Below are 20,004 nucleotides of genomic sequence, written 5' to 3' on the forward strand. Positions count from 1 at the left end.
ACTACAAACCAGCTCTGAGCTAAAGAGCTGACAATTTACCCTGAAATTGGTCATCACCTCCTAGTAGGGTGCTGTGTAACAGAAACAATAACAAAAGCAGCTTTCTCCTGAATTCACATCATTTCTACAGTAATAGTGCAACTTCAAGAGAAAGGAGAAAATTAGTCTAGAGAGATGAACAATGAAAAAATTACATGGAATAGGACTGCAAGGAATGAAGGAGAAAACCTAAGTCACTAACATATCATCTCTTCCACCATTTGAAACAAAAAGCAAATTTCAGAAATGATGTATTCACAAAGACAACACTTCTTCCAAAACTCGCTGCCCAAGCAGTGCAGGTTCCAAATCTGCTGACAACTGATGGCATTATTTTAGTTATATTTCCACACAGAGCATCAAAAATTTCCAGTTTTGCCCCGCTGACATTTTGAGCTGGCCAGACAGAAGCTATGTTGAGAGTTAGGATATATTAACTCCTGCTCAAACACTATATTAACACGATCACAGTTGGCTCACTTCCAATCAGGTCAGAGTCCAGGCTGACTGACATGCAACTGCCTGCACAATCTGCAGAAACATACCCTTATGATTCCCGCAGGACACACAGCGGTTGTCCAGACGGTAAGAGGCTGGGAGAGAATTGGGGTTTTTTTGTTTCTTTATTTTATATTTAGACAATTACCTATAATAAAGATAATATCGAAGGAAGTTAACCACTTCAAGCACTCAAAAGTCAAAAATTCAATAAATTGGGGAATTTTCAGACAGAACCAAGACAAAGTTGTACAAAAAAAAGCACGTAGTCATGAAGTTAGATTACCACAAGGTGCAAAGAGCCACAATAAGTTGCCTAAATGAAGATGTTATGTCTCAGCTAAATCCTATGTGTAATTTTACAGTAGTTTAACTTTAAAGTTAGTTTTGTCAAAGAAGACAAATGTCACAGGTTAGCAAAACCATGACAACAAACAACTCATTTCTGTATGACCAATTGTCAAAGAAACAAAAACAGTTGCAAGTTAAAATGAATTTTGATCAAAAGGAAAAAGAAATCAAAATGTATTCCAACAAAACATAAACTCCACTGTGGTCACCTGGGAAGAAAACAGGTATTGCTTGTAAAAACAAGTAATAAAGTTCAGATACAACAGAATGGTTAAATTCACAATATCTGAACAGAGAACTAAGTATGCAAGGGCAGATTACCTGTTCTTCAGTTTTCAGATCCCCAAATTCTTGCATGAATGTGGTTTCGGATGGGAAGCGTCCTGGTTCCAAAAAATGAAGCAAGCTAAACAGCTCTTCTACTGTATTCTGCAAAGGAGTTCCAGTAAGCAGCACTTTATGTTCCTGAAAGATTAAGAAAGATTTGCCTAGAAATCCATTTAAATCCATTCTTTTTTTGTACATATGTATAATTTCTGTTTTCATTTTGCCTCAATTTATATATAGTTCTTTTCCAGGCATCTATAAACTAGTGTTTTGGTCTTCCTTCAGTTAGCCCAGAAGAATACTTCACCTCTTAAGGTGCTCACAAAGCAGAGTATGAAACTGACAGAGATTAAAAGAGAAGTTTCATGCTGCTTTACAGGATGTACGCAGAGAGGTTAAGCAATGAGCCCAAGATCAAACATGAATTTAGTAGCTGAGAAAGAACTGAAGTGAGAAGTCGTCCCTGGCTCCATCTATAGCCATAACGTAAGCTCAGCTCCCCTTTAATGGTAACAATAAAGTCTATGCAATATTTTTACAAACTTTCTTTCATAAAGCTTCAAGGCTACTTCAAGAAAAATATTATTTAACAATGAGGAAAACATAATCTATAAGCGATCTATAGGTCACTAGTGCTTGTGTAAGATAATGCTGATGCCACTTTATTTTTACCAGCATTTTTTGAACTCCAGGTATAAACTTAGCTTGACTGCATTCCAATTACAGTTTTAAAGAATCTTCTGACCAATAAAATTGTAAACAGCTTTAAATTCCAGGTAATTTAAAGATTCTCAAGATGCGGTCTCTCCTTCTTCTTGACATTTAATACTTTTACTTAAGAAGCAATACTTTTACTTTGTGGTGAAACTGCAAAATGGGACTAAATACCAAATGAATACTAAACAAAAATACCAAAAATGCAGATCTATTTATTTAGTTAGTTTAAAAGATGTACACACTTACCAGATCCATCATCTTGAGTCCTTCCAAAAGCTTACAATTCCTGTTTTTCAGCCTATGGGCCTCATCGATTACCACACAACGCCATGGAATGTTTCGAAGCTCGGGGCAGTCAGTCAAAATCATTTCAAATGTTGTGATAATAGCATGGAACTTGTAGGACCCCTTTATCACACGACCCTAGAAAGAACAGCAGGCGTTAGAGCAAACTGACTGTCCAAGAAAGAAAGTGGATTTGCTTCATCTTCAGAATTCACTATTTAAAGAAAATCCAGAACAGTACAAAGGGCAAATTATTTTAAGTAAATGAAGTCATTGTTGTTGACTCATGGAAGGAGAACAAACGTTTAAGTTTACTACTGGTATCAAGCTAGCTATGTTGTTTTTTCCTGCAAAAAGGCTCACAGAATCACTGCATATTCATTTATACAGCTAAGTCCAAAGGGATGAAGTTCATCAAGACCAAGTGCCTGGTCCTGCACTTTGGCCACAACCTCAAGCAATACTACAGAGTAGCTGGAAGACTGTGTGATGATTACATGAATACAAGTATTTCAGCTAGAATCTGAATGAATTGTACTAATGTCTGGAAGCAGTAATGTATCCCTGCAAAACTCAAAATAAGTTTTGTCAAGAGAACTCTCTTCTTCATTAAAAACGAGGAAATACATCACAATTCTCCCAAACAATACAAATAACCTTTAAGTACATTAAAGATTAATCATCCTGACTATTAGAAGATTCAGCTATCAACGTTCCAATGGACGTCAAGTTTCACCTACAATTACAGCAAGCAGCTTTGAAAAGAAGAAAAATGCTGAACTTATAAACGTTTCCTCAATACTTTTGAGAACTTGTTTCAAGGAAAGTTCAGCACTATGATTTATCTGATGCCTGGCATCTTCTTCACTAATTATTGCTAGTTAAAGGTCTTATTACGGCTAATATTACGTTTCAGAAAAACTCTGAACAATCTTCAGAAAAGATCACAAAATGAACACTGTACTGATATTGAGTCATATCTCTTCTTAAACTTGTTCAAAGAAACACATAACCAGATATCTCAAGTGACACATGGTCTGCACAGGACACCTGTTTCTGAAAAGACTGGCATCATGCAAGTTCAAAGCCTGTCCTGCTTTGAAAACCGTAGGTTGTACATCCAGTACATTTCAAAAGAAACTGATATTTTACAGTGAGATGGCCAGTGACCTGCATATAATCCTCTTCAAGCTGCAGTGATCAGAATTGGCTACAGACTCTTTGAAAGGACTAGAAACCTGGTATCTTGAACTCAACATTCTATCTGAGTATGCATATCAAGAGTACCTCAGAGGTAGAAATGATCTGTTCAACAATGCTTTTGTGTGGCATATTCCAGAAGCATTTACCTTCTCAGGGGAAAAACAGTTGTAATCTAACACACAACAGATGAAGATACACTCAGTAGACTACTTAGAAAGCCAGAAAAGTGAAACACTGTGATCTTTTCAAGAACCAAGTGTAACTGCAAAGATATGAAACTGCAGCCCAGGAGATTCTTTCCAAGTAGCGGGAAAGACTGCCATAGGCAACCTCATGACTGGCAAACAGTGCGCTACAAAAATCATCCTATATAAAGCAATAAGAGGGACCGCAATTACATATTTAGAGCTCAAAGAGACAGCAAAATGCTGTACCAAAGTGAGTGATTATAAGAGTCAGCTAAATAGAAACAAATCCTCAGAACGTGAATTTTACTGTATGGGGACTCTAAGACTTAGGATTCTTTTTCTTTACTTTCCCAAGTAATACTATTCCTGTTGCATTTGAGAAATGTAAACGTAGAAATTATCAGGCAGGTGGCCTACAGCTTTTTGACTTCTTAGACAACAAGGAAGCCAGTTTACCCTGTTTCAGTCTGGCACCCCAAAGAAGTCCTCTGACAACAAAAACAGAAGAATTTCACACCAATTTACACAGAGAACATATTCCACTTGAGGAAGTCAGTCCTCTTAACAGGAAATAGTTTACTGTTCTGAATGGAAAACTCTAGAATTAACTAAAGAAACAGAGGCAGCCCAGACATGCAACAAGCAGATGTGAATATAAATGTTGGGTTAGGCTTTGGTTGTATTACCTCTTTGAGGACACAAATAGAGAAGGATCAATGGCTGTGTATAAAAACACAACTACTAAAAAGATGCACATTCCATCAGAAGTAACACTAAAAGATTAACATGGACTTTTCTCACTAACCTCAAGACTCCCATGTTGATGAACTGCAGAACAGATGTGAGGAACATGCATATTTACTAATTATAGCAGTGAGGCATCTGGAAAAAAGTCTCACTCATTCCATAAAACACACTTTGACATCTTTGGTAAAAGACCCTGTAGGTGAAATATCACCTTACACTGCTGTCTGCTAACCATAGCTCTGTAGCTTCTCAGCAAGGAAGAAAACAATGCAGGCAAGAAAACACTCTTAAATCAACACACGCCAAGTCCAAAAGGAATAAATCACACAAGCCAGAAAAATTTCTGAACATCAATAGCACTATTTCAAGTAAAATGAACCACAGACATGGTATCCTGTCTCCACAAATGTGCCAAATGCTTCTCAGCCCTCATTACACTGCAAAGCAAAATCCTCTCAAACACACCTCAAACTCTATTGCAGGGCTCTGCCCTTAACTTTATTTGGCATATGCAGTCTTCCCAACTTTACAACAGAACTTTCAGAGGTAGGATATCACAGAATAGCAATTCCTATTTTCAGTATTTCACCAAGGGAAGGCCTCCGGTCAGACCTGTCAGTTTTACTGCTCAAGAATATCAGGATAGGCTTCTCTCCATCAGTGTCACAAACAATAAAGCAGGAATTAAGGAAGTATTTCTAGTCACATGATGTCCTTAGCATCAAAATAACACCACTGAAAAAAACTGTTATCAACTGCTCTATAGGTTTTCACAACATCTTGATTGGCTACCAGTGCTGATTCTGTAATCCAAACTACTGCAGATGGGGTAGGGGCTTCTCATGCATGCAGGCTTTTATTACTGTCCTTCAAAGTTGTTCAGATTTCCAAAATATTCAGCTGTCTTTTTGAAAATCTGCTCAGCTTGAGAGGCCTCTTTTCACACTAAGACCTAAAAAGCCAAAGATGTTGAAGTCTGAGTTGACGCATTTGGCAAAAGGACCAGAAATGATGCTGCCAAAGCCTGCCTGCCTTCTCTCTCTCCTCATCCCCCATCAAATGCCCACTGGTAGTGCCTTAGAGGATGCCAAACTGAGCACTTCATGTGGATTCCTTTTGTCAGGATGCAGAGAGACATTTTTCTCCTCATAATTCAGTTTCTGCTGTGCATTTCACAGCTGATGGAGTCTTACAGAGAATGGAACACAGTATTATTTCATGATACATCTAAGCTAACTGCCACCAAAAGGAAGAGTTCATTTCTGCCTCATCCCCAACCATGGCAATTGTTTGACTCTCAACTTAAACCAGTTAATAGAGCAAAGGTAGCAGAAACACATTCAATTCTTTGTGCCGTGAGTGCTTTGACATTGTACTTGACATGAGGTCAAATGACTTCCATGGTCATCACAGGAAGAGTAACTGCAATATGGAAAACATTCTGGCATAATAGAGACAGCTGTAATTGAATAAAACCAATTTAAAAATGACAAAATATCTTCTTTGCTATGTAACATTTTTAGACAGATAAAATACAAAATAATTAATTTCAATTCACTCTTATATAATACATCTAGGTAAGAAGCTAAGTGCAATTATTATCCTCAACTTCAGGGCAGCAACTGCTATTGAAATTAATCATCTTTTACAACAGTGTATCTGATTTTGATTTGGAACTTTCTTTGATAAACTGCTGAAAGAACGGCTATTTCCTAAGCCAAATGGATCCAACTTCTAGTTCCTATGATTTACAGTGCTTCTGCACTAGATTTGAGTACCTGTTTGCCCTGATGCTATGTCAAGTTGTGCCACAGTTCTGTCTTCAAAATAGAAAACATACTTCAGAGGAGCCAAGTGAAAACTACCTTGCAACAATCCTCATAGTTTAAGGATTTCATTTTCTCAGCACTTACTGAGGAAAAGACAAGAGAACTAGGCAGAACTGGACTACACGCTACATTAAGAACAAACAGAAGAATGGTGTAAGATTTTTACTCTTAATAAAGATTTCTTTCCTCCCACACACTTTTCACTTGCCCTTTCAACTACTGCCTCACAGTAAGAACTCATGTTTAACTGGTTGTTTGTCAAGACACTAAAGGATGTGCATTTGTCTTACACTCAGGACAGAGCTTTCCCTACTATAAGAATGAACTCCATTCTCAGACCATAGATAACCTTATATTTAGCTATTCTGAATATTGTTATTTTGAATCCAGAAACACAGCTTACTCTGTATCCTTGAATTGCCTTACTTATTTACCTCTGTTGCCATCTTTGTGTCATTTGAAAATTTCTTCAGTAATGATTTTATGTTTTCTTTCAGATCATTGTTAAAAGTGTTATATAGCTCATGGACAGAAGCCAATCCCTGAAGAACTACACTCGAAATGCAAATAATTTCTCATTTACAATTACACTGAAAAATATCAGTTAGCCAGTTTTAAATCCACTTAATGTGTGCCATATTGATTTTATATCATTCTAGTTTATTAATCAAAATATCTGGTGGCATAAAATCAAATGCTTTACAGAAAATCTAAATATATGAATTCACCACTATCACTTTTTAAGTTCTGGTGGAAATAATACTCCACAATATTTCAAATAGGGTTGAACTTCCACCTTTTTTTTCTTCTTAAATGAGGAGACTTGTTTTGCAATAAGACTGTAGGAACGCACACTGTTTTCCCTCATCCTTTTTACTTAACACTGAGAAAAGCCATGTGTTTAAATGCAGAGAACTGCTGTTCTTCATAGCTTCATTTTCCCACATAATTGCCTGTTTTCATCCTCCCTTTCAAATTTGTTCTCCTTATATCACGAGGACGATTCAACAGAAATGTGGTAACACAGATTCAAAATACATCTGACTGATAAAATTTGATAAACAAGCATCAACAAGTTTGTTTCTGCACCTCTGTGTGCTGGTAACCCCCTGGAATGGTAGGCACAGATAGACTTTTAAGCTTAGTTCGGTTAAAGCAGTTTCTCCGTTAAGAATCTTTTCTGCCAGTTTTTCCTCACGAATACAAAGCAATGAAACAATTGCATGTAACAATAAAAAATAAAACCCGAAGAAGTCGTACTCTATCCCAGTAACTTTTAGTCCTACTCTATTTTCAGCTGAACTCCTGGCTGCTACTAAATGTCTCTTCAAACACATATACATTATTATTAATTGAAACTTACTACACAGAACCAAAAAACTTCATTGATGTTTGCAACATAAGATTAATTAACTACAGTAAAGCATATATCAAAAAAACCACCAACAACAAAGTCAACCAAAAAGAAACAAACAGAACCCAGAATAATTGCACAAAGAGCTCTTACCTGTGGATCTTTGAAATACATTTCATACAACTGAATGGTCCGCCGGCTTGCTTGACTCCCATGATACACAACCACATTCAACTCTGTCCAGGTGCGGAACTCCCTTTCCCAGTTGGGAATTGTGGACAACGGTGCAATAACCAAGAAAGGACCATGGATTCCTTTCAAATATATCTCATAGAGAAACGTAATGGACTGGATAGTCTTTCCCAACCCCATTTCATCTGCTAAAATGCAGTTTCGTCTGAAAATGATAACAAACCAAGGTCTTACATTAAAACTCAGACAAATCACTACATAAGTAGCTAAAGTGAACAAAACATTTCTAAAATGACACCACAGTGTTTTCAGATACACACAAATACTACAATTTGTGAAGCATTAAACAGGTATCTCCCAAGCTACAGAGAGGCAGTGTGGGTATACATGAACGCCACAGGAACCTATCCAAAATTCTTTGTGTTTTATGTAATGTTATGTTACATCCCCATAAGTAGTTTATATACAATTGCTGCAGTAGAAAATGAAAGACATAAATAATTCTAAAATCTCACTTTAGAAGGGTACTTTAAAAGGTTATAATTGCATATAAACTATAAAAGCTTTTCCAAAGTAAGATTCAGTAGTAAGCAGTATTTTACGTACGTGTTGTACCAATTGAAAAGAAGCCAGTTTACTCCCTCCAACTGGTATTCCCTGAGTTTGTTATTGTTTTTATACTCCCTGGAACTCTCCGATTTCTTCCAGTCATCGGCAGGAGGTCGCTCCTGTTTCAAATACAGCAAATCCCATTAGTGGTTTCTGAAAGACCACATTACTTTACTATTTTCAAATAAAATCCTCTATATGCAGCCAATTCTTACCACACGCTCCATTTCTGGCTCTCTAGACATCAGTTTCTCAAATTCTTCAATCTTAGCTTGGTCGATGTCTTGCTTGAGCTCCCAAGTGCTGTCTTCATAAGGAAGTGAACACCACTTCACCAAATAATGCGTTACAGGCTTCGACAAGATAAAAAAGATCAGATCACAATACGAAATAATAGAAGTGAAACTTTTTTTTTTTCTTTTTTCCTTTAAATGAACACGAGATCTGCAAGCTAGATAAAATTCAAAAAGCATTTCAAGTCCTAAATGTATGAACCAGCCCAGATGACAAGCAAACAGCAGGTTGATACCTTGACAAGTTAACAAAGTCATATCAGAACGGAGGAAATTCAGGTTCACCACCAAAAGAAACACAACATTTTCGTTGACATCATTTGCATTAAATCCATATTTTAAAGTAAAAAAGTACTGGTTTTCCAGCTGTTACACTCACAGATCAAGCAACCCAACAACCACCATTCATAGATCACCAGTATAAAGACACTGACTCTGTCAGTGAAGCTTTATATTTTCTCAGGATCAAAAAGGAATCTCCTGGGGAAAAAAAGCCATATTGTTCTGCAGAATAGGTCATATAAAGTAAGAAATAGTAAATTCAGAACCTCATCTGCAAAATAATGTCTAAACAATTATTACATTGTTAATGCCCATTTTGGCAGGGCTGTTGCAATTTTCATTTCAATTCTGTTTTTCTTGCATGGACATCATATTCCTAGCTACAAATCAGGGTTAGTTTGTTGGCTCTATAATGTGTTGGGTAGTTTTGCTCTATTTTTAAATATAAGTAACGTAGAAGTTTGATTTCCCACTTAAACTCCTTTATTCTAGGGAAATTGCCACATTAGCCAATGCTTTTTCAAGTGCTTTCACATTTTCCGCAGAAATATAGAATGGTAGCTTCAAAATTGTTTATATATTCAAATTTATAAAGAATACACTCTAAACACAACATCCATATGGCCACAAATACACTAGAAGTTCTATTTACCTCCCCATTATCATCTGTGCTACATGAAAAATCCAAGATTCGATCGATTTCCACATAATCTGGATTAAAAAGCTCATCATCAATCTGTTCAAGGAGACAAGCAGAAAAATATATAAGATATCTTTATTAGTCCTTCCTGAGAGGAGAAATTATTATATATTTCACCAGGCAATAATATTTTGGGTCACGGTGACACAGAATTTATATTTGGCAAACTTCAACATGTTAATTGAAATGCTACAATTCAGCAAGATCATTCCCCGTGAGGGAATCAGACTTCTCAGACTTTGTTAACTGGGCCTCTTAATTACTGTGTGAAACCTTTTACTGTGAGAGAATGTTTAAGAATATTTTAAATGAAGTGTGAAATTACAATTCACTAATGAGCAATCGAAAAGGCTTATGGCATGCAATGCATTTAGCATTCTTGAAAACTACAGCTCGCAATAAAGAAATGAGAGCCTTGCACAATAAGTGCCTTTGGATTATTTTAACTACAGGAATTGTCTAGCTGCTTTATAAGGTTCCAAGATCATTTCAAAAACAGAAAAAGCACTTCATGTGTGCACATATTGTCCAAAAAATCACATTTTGTTATATTCTCTCTTATCCCTTCCAGAACGTAAGGAGTTCACTATAGAACGGAAGTGCCATGGTTCATTCCACACTTTTAAGATTTCCATTGGAGGGGTCCAATGGAAAAACCAGACAAAAGAGGTAAAAAAACATGCTCATTTTCATAGTTAGGGAAAAAAAAGAAAAAATCCACAAAAAAACCAAAATTCAAATAAAACAGATACCAAGTACTTACAATAATCTGTGACACACTTGGAAACATTTAAAACAAAAACAGTTTACAAAGAAGCAATTGCGGGCTTCTACACTTAAAAAAGATGTTAAGTCTCACAGTTATGTTGCTCAATATATTGTATTGACCTTTTCCTGTTTTTTTGTTTGTTTGTTTGTTTTTAATTTTCATGTATTTATTGACTTCTTAAAATATATATCAGGAGTCTTGAGAGCCTATTTAATCTGGTTCCTCAGGAATTAACATTATACAATGCTTTTAATTCCTCACAGTTGCCACCACATTTTATAATAATCTCAAAGCATTTTTTGGATGTTCTGACACAGTGTTGATAGATGCCCTATATTCTGCCCTAAAAGCATATCACATCAAGTCCTCCTCCCCTAAATTCCTTCAAACTTCATAAGAATATATCAACCAGGCACACTTAATCAGAAACCTGCCTTTATGACTTTATGAAAGGTTTCTATTTCCAACAGATTTTGTTCAACTTGAACTACATAAATACAAATAAATAAACAGGGTACCATATAAACCTGTTTTTCCATTAAAAAACAAACAAACAAACAAACAGCATTTCACTGAAACATAAGCTTTCAGAAACAAATCAGCAGATTCGGTTGTTTATCGACAGGACCTCTGCCACATTATTGCTTATGGCTCTAAGTGAAATTAAATTGACGATAAAAAGCTTAGAATCCCTAGTGAGCAGCAGTTCGTAACAGAGAAAAATGTGATGCATTTTTCTGGCATATTCAGCTCCTGACAAGAAAAGACCTTGTACTGATTCAGTAAGAGTCAAGCTTACAAGATGAACAACTAAGTGTTCACTTTAAGCAACAAATATATAGTAAAAAGTATCAAATCAGAATGGATCACTTGAATTTCATACATTCACAAGACTTGGATCATTCATGGTTGCATCTTATATCAGAAAAAATGCTGATATATTACAGTTGTCAAGTCTTCTGCTCACATACAGAAAAATAATTCATTAGAATATTCCTTAATCATCTAAAGGAAATAAAAAATCATCATACTTCTGAAAGGAATTTGTTCTGGCCCTGTTTCGCCTTAAACCGCTTAATCTTCTGCTGAATTCTCTTGTCTTTGTCCAGCTCTTCCACAGATGCCCACTGACAATGAAGGTAAGAACTAGAAGACAAAACAGAAAATCTTAACTCAAAGCTGCATTTTATTGCATGCTCCAACGTATCCTACTAGTGCAACTAAACTTTTCAGCACAATGCCGTGCTATACTTGGAAAACTGAACACTATCAACTCCACCATACAAGACACAAACAAATCTCCTTTACTGGGAGTAACTTTACTTACTAATGGAGAAACTGATCAGTAAAACAACTCCTACACAAATAAAACATGCATATATATAACACGTGTATTTAATGTTTCACAGTAAGATAACATTTAAGGGTCATAATCAAATATAATTACTGCAAAAGATATACTGTGTTTGTCACGTTTTAATATCATACAATAGAAAATAGTGGGATATTTAAGTTAATAAGAATATGTCAAATTTTCAAATGCTAACACACTATGCACTACATTTTTGGGAACAGTGCTATAATTAGAAATTGCACGCTGGTCACTGAAGTTTCAGCATTTATAAAATGAAAAGAAAAAGCCTTGTAAGTGCGGCTCTGTAATATTCCATCTTTAAGAACACACAGAGTTTCTACTAAGAAACAGCATCTCTCCTAAAATGATTAGTCCCACATCATACTTTTAGCTGTGTAACTTTTGACAGACTAAGTGTAAGACAATATAAAAAAATATGCCAAAGTAATAGCACTAACCAAGGCATAGTTAGACTATTAAATATCATGCAATAATCAATATAGTGCAAAGGGTACAAAGGTGGTAGCATATTTAAAGTGAAGTCAACTATCTGCAACTAGCTGCAAGAAACTCACTTCAAGTGAATTTCTGTCCTCCGGGTCAAAAAGTTGGTAAAATTAAACAAGATAAGCTACTTTTCTCGAAGAAAAATGAACTTATCCAGTTGTGAAATATTTTATATTAAATACTGATGGCACTGCAGTTTCAGAACACAGAAGTAAAACACTGTGCTCTTCTCATTCCTGCCATACCCATATTATGGAGAGGCAGCTACCTGCCAGAATTCTGGAAACCACCTCATTGTTATCATAGCAAGTCATTTTGTTGAACACAAATCTTGTTTTTGAGGCAATGTTATGGGTTATTTTTGATTAGTCTGCAGGCACATTAGAAGATTAAAACTCTATGGTTGCAGTTAGATCTATAGAGATAAGTGTGTGTGCTCATGAATTTGCGTGTATAATTGGGCCTTAAATTAAAGTTTAATAGCAGAGCAATTTGACCTATGTATTTCATTTTGGAGAGAATACAGATTAAGGAGACATTATCAGGCCCTGCTACCACCAAGACAAAGTACTTCCTCATTTAGTTGCCACTGGTCTGGGTTAAACATTAGTAATATTTAAAGTTGATTTAAAGTTGGATAGTGTTGTAGACAAATGCTATAATGTAACCATTATGTGAGATTAAGTGAACTTAAAAGATATGAACCAAACCGGTAACGGGTTACTTACAAGTTTTTGTACTTTACATAGAATTCCTCTATTTCTACCTCCTCTCCATTCTCCATCTATAAGAAAAGCATCATTGAAATATTAATTGAAAGACTGAGCAAGCTGATTTATTTACTGGCAACAGAAATGCAGAATATGGCGCCTATGTACAGAGCAGCAGAGACGAGCAGAGGGGCAGGAAGGTGTAGGTGGGGGGTGGACACGGGTAAGGAGTTTCCTCCAGCAGCTTACCCAAGTACATACTGCACTGCTTACTACAACTTCCAAGACATGAATCACTTGAACTCCTCCCTAACCACATGCAGCTTCATTCACAACCTCACCCCAAATCTGGCTTTCAGCCAAACCCACAGCGTTAAGTAGAAGCCAAGTGTACCATTTTCTCAGGCAGCAGCCAATTAGCAACTGCACTCCTGAATGCCATATGTATTATTTTTGGCTGGCTCATGGCAACTCTACATTGTGGGTTTTGTAATGTTTTAAAAAAGAGTTTTAAAAGGGGTTTATTCCTCCATATAGTTAATAACTCCAAACAAGAAGCCATATAAAACTAAACCTTATACCTCTGTTAGAAATTTAGTGCATCGGTGTTCATGGCTTTAGTTTTACTCAATGGTGCAATTAAATTCACTCAGGCAAGATGTCTCACATACAGAGCAGCCAAATTAAATTAACACCCAAAAACTACATTTAAAGCAAGGTTAAAGTTGTGATATAAACCAGAAAAACCAAGGGCATTCAGTGCTAAGGGTTCAGAATACCTTTAACTCATCCCTAGTGCCAAAGTATTGCATAACATATGGCATGTAATTCAACAAAGTATTACTCCTGAACCTTGCCATAGGACAAACTAAGGACAGTGCACCAGGCACACGTTTAGAATTCAGTTTATGTCACAACATTAACGGTATGTTTGCTAACGAACTTTGGAACCGTTTTAAAGCAAGGAGGGTTTTCTGTTTTATGTGCTGCATCAGGGACAACAGCACCAGCAACATCTGCAATACTGTACGTAGCACAAACTAGATGAAAACATTGACCCCCTGTCTAAATCAACGTCTTCCATTTTATTTCTATATATTTATATTGATTAAAAAATAAAAATTAAAAAAAATTACAAAGAAAAAAAAAAAAAAGTGAAAAGATTACTCCAAAGCTCTAAAGCTAGAGAATGAATTAGAATCTTTTAGCATCTTTCCCAGAAGAAAGTTACTAGGTAGATATTGCTTCCACAGCAGCACAGCTGAAAGGCAACACCAGTAGCTGCACTAAACTCTGTCCTAAAGAAAAAGTTCAATCATTCCTAATTGCTGGAAGGCCAATGGTATCTCGAGATACATTAAAATAAGAGTGGCCAGCAGGTCAAGGGAGGTTATCCTCCCCTTCTACTCTGCCCTGGTGAGACCACATTTAGACTACTGTGTCTAGCTCTGGGCTCTCCAGTTCCAAGCCAACAGGAACTCCCCAGAAGGAGTTTGGCCAAGGACCACAGAGATGATGCAGGGTCTGGAGTGAATGAAGAAAGGCTGAATAATCTGGGTCTGTTCAGCCTGGGGAAAAGGAAACTGAGAGGGTATCTGACAAATCTTTATAAATAATTAAAGGGAGGTGGGAGGCAAATGGATGAGGCCAGGCTCCTCTGGGTGGTGCATAGTGATAGAATGAGGAGTAATGTCCTAAAACTTTAACACTGGAGCAGGTTGCCCAAGGGAGTGGAGTCTCCTGTGAAGATACTCAAGACCTGTTTGGACACTGACCTGTATGACCTATTGTAGGGTATCTGATTTAGCAGGTGGGTTGAACTCAATCTCTTGAGGTCCCTCCTTCCAACCACTGCAATTTTGTGATTCTGTAAGTAATCACCTTCCAGGCTATCAAGGGACTTTATCATTTTAAGGTTTATGTCTGGTACAGTTTGCTTACATTCCTCTCTAGAGACCATGGACACCAGCTTCCATGTAGGTCTCTCTGGACAAATGGAAAATGACAAACTATTCCTGGAGCTACTTCTTGATGTTCTTGACCCCCCGGCTGAAGAAGATAAACTACTCTTTAACACTAAAGGCATCAGGGAGGAACCTTTCAGTCACTTACAAAGAAATTGTCAGAAGAAGGAATCTGAAGACCATAACTTTTAAAAATAAATGAGAGTATACCTGACAAAGATATTCATAACTAGAGGTCAAAAGTGAATAATATATATATATTTATGGAGAGCCCACTGGTTGAATTCACTTCCTGAAGCAAAATTATTCTTTAAGACGTCTTTTCTAATCTTAAGAATCTACCCTTTTATTTTTTAAGCACACTGTGGCCAAGTCTCTTCGATTAGTTTTAAATCAAAAGCTTTGAGATATATCAGTCTCACAAAGACAATGTGGTTAAACACCTTCTTATAGAGATTTTGTATTAATCAATTTAAGCCCGTTTTGCAGAATTTCGTCCAAGTATCTTTTCTGTCACCTGCCAATGTCAGAACAATAATTTATGAAGAAAATCTTAATAAATCCTGTACCTCTCTTAAGCAGAATGTATTACTGTGTTGTTTAATAGGCAGAAACATAAACCACTTATTATACATTCTATGAGTGTGCATCAAAGATCCAACTAATATATATAGATATATATACATACTTCAGGAAAAAAAAATAAAAATCCTTTAAAAATCTTATTCTGGTACTCATATTTCTGGCAAAAATAAATAAATAAATAAATTTGAGTCAGTTACGATTCCAGCACTCACACAGAGTGTATTTGTACAGTTCAGGATGAACGATGTAGAAGCTTATGTGCTCCATGTTACCCTCCAGCCCCCAGCACACGTGCTTACATTAACCAAAGGGTGGTGATGCAGTGGAACAGGTTGCCCAAGGAGGCTGTGGATGCCCCATCCCTGGAGGCATTCAAGGCCAGGCTGGATGTAGCTCTGGGCAGCCTGGTCTGGTGGCTGGTGACCCTACATACAGCAGGGGGGTTGAAGAAATAAATGATCTCATTCTTCAAGCAGATACAGTTTTGCACCGCTTTTGCCACAGAAGTGATACAGTAATACGTCCTATAACAAAAGTATTTGAGCAAAGCACTGAGGTGCAGAGACAAGTCAGAGCTTTAAAACAAAAAAAAAAAACAAAAACTAACAGGAAGCTCACCTGCTAGAAAAATATCAAACAGCTGGCTGGATTTTAATCTAACCAGTTTGTGGAATAGATGTAAGCAGTTGTACACAGTTCTCCTAGATATAATTCTTGTTGTGCATTGGTAGGCAGAAAGAGAAATTCAGATACGCAATACATAGAGTACAGTGCTCTGCAAACTCCACAGAACTTCCCTGAATACACATGATTGTTCTAAATAGCATCTTTAGTTCAATCCAGGCTTTTCAAAGCTAAGTGAAATGAATTACAGAAATGAAAGACGTGAACATACAAACTGTAGGCATCAGGACTGTGAGGTTTTAAAAAGAGAACGTGTACTTAGCACTTTCGGCAAGGGTATTAACCAGAAATAAAAATTTCATGTTAAAAACAATAGGGAAAAACATTGTCTGTTGTACTTGAAATGTTCACAGAAGAAATCTGGCTCTAAGTATAGTTCTGTATCTGATCTAGTAACTCCAAAACTAGACTAAGGCTGTATTTCAGAAAAACCAGCATAATATTAGGAATACTGTTTCAAAAGCGTACTCATTACCTAATGTCCTTTACTCGAACTAAACATCTTCATAACAACCTAACTCTCTGAAAGGTTTCCTAGAGAAGCCTTTGCTCATGTTTATTTTATATGTCGGTCCTGATTGCAGCAATTTTACTTTGATTAGTAATCTAACAACCAGTGTTTTGATGACGTTAGTAAGAGTGTAAAAGACCTTTAATAAAAGCACAGTTGGATACTTCAGATGTTAAATATTAACATCCTGAAATCCATTTTTGGGGGATAGAGAGGAGCACTGGGAGGAAGAGCAGGAAACAAGAGACACCCCTCCAACCTGCAAATACAATCCATAAAATACATTAAAGAGCAGGCTCAAAATAGAGCTTGCCTCCAGCAGAGCTGGCAATCAAAGACACGTAGGCAGCAGACCAACCACTTCCCACAAACTGCAGTAAAATACACACTCCCCATGAGTAATCACACCTTTATTTGCAGGAGAGAAGAAGAAGAGAAGAATAGTTGGTGAAAAACAGCTCCAAATGTAGAGACATTTATGAATAGATCACTTTCTCCTCTCCTCTCTAGTAGACCATCAGGACAACTAATTATTAGGTTTATTACTACAAGAAGTTGTATTTGTTCCTCTCAGATAAAAACTACAGCTTTATACTTAAGTAAAAGAACAGAACAGTAACCCTAGAGATCTTGTGCCATATAAACTGGAGAATCAAACTCAACCAAAGATAGTCATGACATTGCATGAATTTAGGTCTACAAAGCTGTTCATGATGTTATGACAGTAGCAATAAAATAAAAACAAATCAAAACAAAACCCCACAACAAACAAATCCATGGATAAGCACAACTTTCCTCATTAGATCTGAAAAATTAATCCTTTGTGGGAAATAAATATTTCTGCTTAACTAAGTTCAATGTGAGTTTTGTGCCGATATTAAATAAGACAAGTTTTTCGAACTGTAAGATGAGTGAGAAAATCACACAAAAGAGTCTTTAAAATATAATGCCTTTTTAGGATAAAGTTCTTGTCAGCTTCCTACTCAAAGTATAATAGTTTGGAAGTGCAAGAGCCAATCAAGTTCTAAAGTATATTAAGGGAAACTGCAGCAAAATATGAACATAGCTGGCAACAGGGAAGAACTAAAAGAGAACCACACTTCACCAAGCAGAATGCTTTTTTCACTATCTCAGCATAGCAACAAGAAGCTCTCTGACCACCTCTATATATAACTTCCTGGATCACAAGTAAACTTGTATGGGCTGCTAAGAACACCCACTGTCACAAGATGTAAAAATTACGGGCAAGGATTTCTCTTTACTACAAATAAGGCAGAAACCTAGGATGGAGGAGAGGTCTCACTCCTCAAACCTCCCCTAAAACATCACTCTGAAGCAAAAGATACCACATATATCTTTGCAAAATTCTCATTTGAAGAAATGCAAGAGAAGACCGGAGCACTAAACAAGCAGCATGCTTTGCACGTTCCTATACAAAAGAAAGTTTCATGTTCTCTAAAGAAATTCTTAGAGAAGCTCCTGTATTCAGTAAAATATTTTTCAGTTAGAAATATCCAAGCATTTTTTAAGAACTTAATAGGGGTCTTAACAGAAACATGCTTAGTTTGTTTAAAAATATGGAGGGAAGAAGTTTTGTTTTTACCTTTTTCTTGACTGAGCGGCTACTCATGATTTTCTCCACAACAGGACCTTCAGCATCAGCAGATTCCTGCACCACAAATATTACACAAGAGTTATGGCTGTGCAAATAGTAATTTTAATTCTTTCTTCATTAGAAAGTTTCAAATATTTTTTTCCTAACAAGAGTTTAATACAAAAGATGTTTTCTTTTCCCCCTCAGCATGAGAACTGACCAGATTCAAATGTATATAACACCAGAATAAAAGACGGAAAGATACTTGTTTAGACACATTTTTAAGAGCTAATGGAACTCCAGCTTTCCTACAAAGGCTGACAGTACACACACAGATGAGTTCACCTCTCCTAAAATTATACATGCTTTCAGCACCATACAATCAAAACATTAGAAAACATTCAAGAACTCTGGTTGGCTCTGTAAACGTCCACATGATAGCTATCAAAATTACATGTGATTCCCAGTATTACAACTGCAGGCAAACCTAGAAAATTCCCCTTCTGATAAAACTCAATTAACAATGGAGAACACATACAGTATTTCATAAGGCTTAACAAATTGCCTTGTCACGTCTACACGTCTACATTTTCCAATAGGTTATCAGCTAGTTAAGAGAAGTAGTGCTCTGAAAAAGCACTACAAAACAATGAGATTGTTACAGCAGTCATTCCTACATTATTACCCCTCATCTTATTCAAACTATTTTATCCGTCATTTACATTGCACAGAGAATAAAGTGTACCCTGCTGGGTACTACAAGGCAGTAATTTCATAAAGGGGTTCTTATGGTGCCTAGCAGCAGGGGACAAGCTTGAGTGGTTTATTAAAGTCACAGAAGCCAGACCACTGAATTCATAGTAGTAAATCCTGACTCCTAGCAGTCCAGTTTAGGTTTCCCTTAGGTAGAAGCCACTAATTTCAAAGAACTGTGTCAAAATGCATATCATCAGCTTGTAAACAAAGCCATGAATTAATATTTTCTTTAAGAAGTGAAAAAGCTAATTCCTTCTGCACGCTGTGCCAACCAGAGTTTAATATCACTGAGCAAAAAGGCCCATATTTGAACTTTGAATTTTGCTGTTGCATCCACCTTTCCATTCCATTCAGATCTGACCTGTTGCTCTGACTGAGAAGTGTTTGAAGGAGAGTCTCTTCCAGCAGCATCAGCATCATCCGCCTCCTCATCTGAAATCTTGAACTCCAAGTCTTCTGTGTAACGCTTCCTCTTCACCTGCCTGCTGGAGCGTCTCTTCTAAACAGAAAGTTAAAACCATATCTCAGAGCAATTCAAAAATCAGAAGCTGCCCCTCCCTCTCAACCCACGTGTACTAGGAACTTCAATAGACAGCTGCTGTAAGAACCAAATACCACCCTTCCACAGCATGGCTACAATGCTGCTAAGCACAACACACTTTCATGGTCTTCCCATCTCTTCAGATTATCTTGTAAGGAAAAACACAGCGAAACATGATTTCCTCACTCCACTGACACAGCATTGTTCAGAAACGCATCCAGGAGCACAGCATAGGAAAAGACCCAAAACTTCAGTAGAGGAGAATGAAAAACCTGAACCATCCACAGACTAGAAACATAATTCCTGTGTCTCCCACGCCCTCTAAACCAGGGTGAGAGAAAATTTCAGAGCAGATGCGGAAAACAATCTGTAAAATACACAAGCACTCATTTGACAGAATTCGAAACATATCATT

General features: G+C 36.7%; 1 protein-coding gene across 5 annotated transcripts in view; it reads right to left on the bottom strand.

Moving 5' to 3' along the window:
• The window catches only part of CHD7 (chromodomain helicase DNA binding protein 7), a 126,524-nt gene that overhangs the window by 27,941 nt on the left and 78,579 nt on the right, over positions 1–20,004 (bottom strand). For all 5 annotated transcript variants that reach the window (XM_072328528.1, XM_072328527.1, XM_072328525.1 and 2 more), the window contains 10 exons: positions 19,410–19,547; positions 18,302–18,367; positions 12,973–13,028; positions 11,415–11,529; positions 9,567–9,650; positions 8,555–8,692; positions 8,337–8,458; positions 7,692–7,935; positions 2,179–2,355; positions 1,210–1,353 (listed from right to left, as the gene is read on the bottom strand). In XM_072328528.1, the coding sequence (XP_072184629.1) occupies positions 1,210–1,353; positions 2,179–2,355; positions 7,692–7,935; positions 8,337–8,458; positions 8,555–8,692; positions 9,567–9,650; positions 11,415–11,529; positions 12,973–13,028; positions 18,302–18,367; positions 19,410–19,547 (1,284 nt within the window). The remainder of the gene's footprint in view (positions 1–1,209; positions 1,354–2,178; positions 2,356–7,691; positions 7,936–8,336; positions 8,459–8,554; positions 8,693–9,566; positions 9,651–11,414; positions 11,530–12,972; positions 13,029–18,301; positions 18,368–19,409; positions 19,548–20,004) is intronic.

The sequence above is a fragment of the Excalfactoria chinensis genome, chromosome 2, assembly GCF_039878825.1.
Source record: "Excalfactoria chinensis isolate bCotChi1 chromosome 2, bCotChi1.hap2, whole genome shotgun sequence".
NCBI lineage: Eukaryota > Metazoa > Chordata > Aves > Galliformes > Phasianidae > Excalfactoria > Excalfactoria chinensis.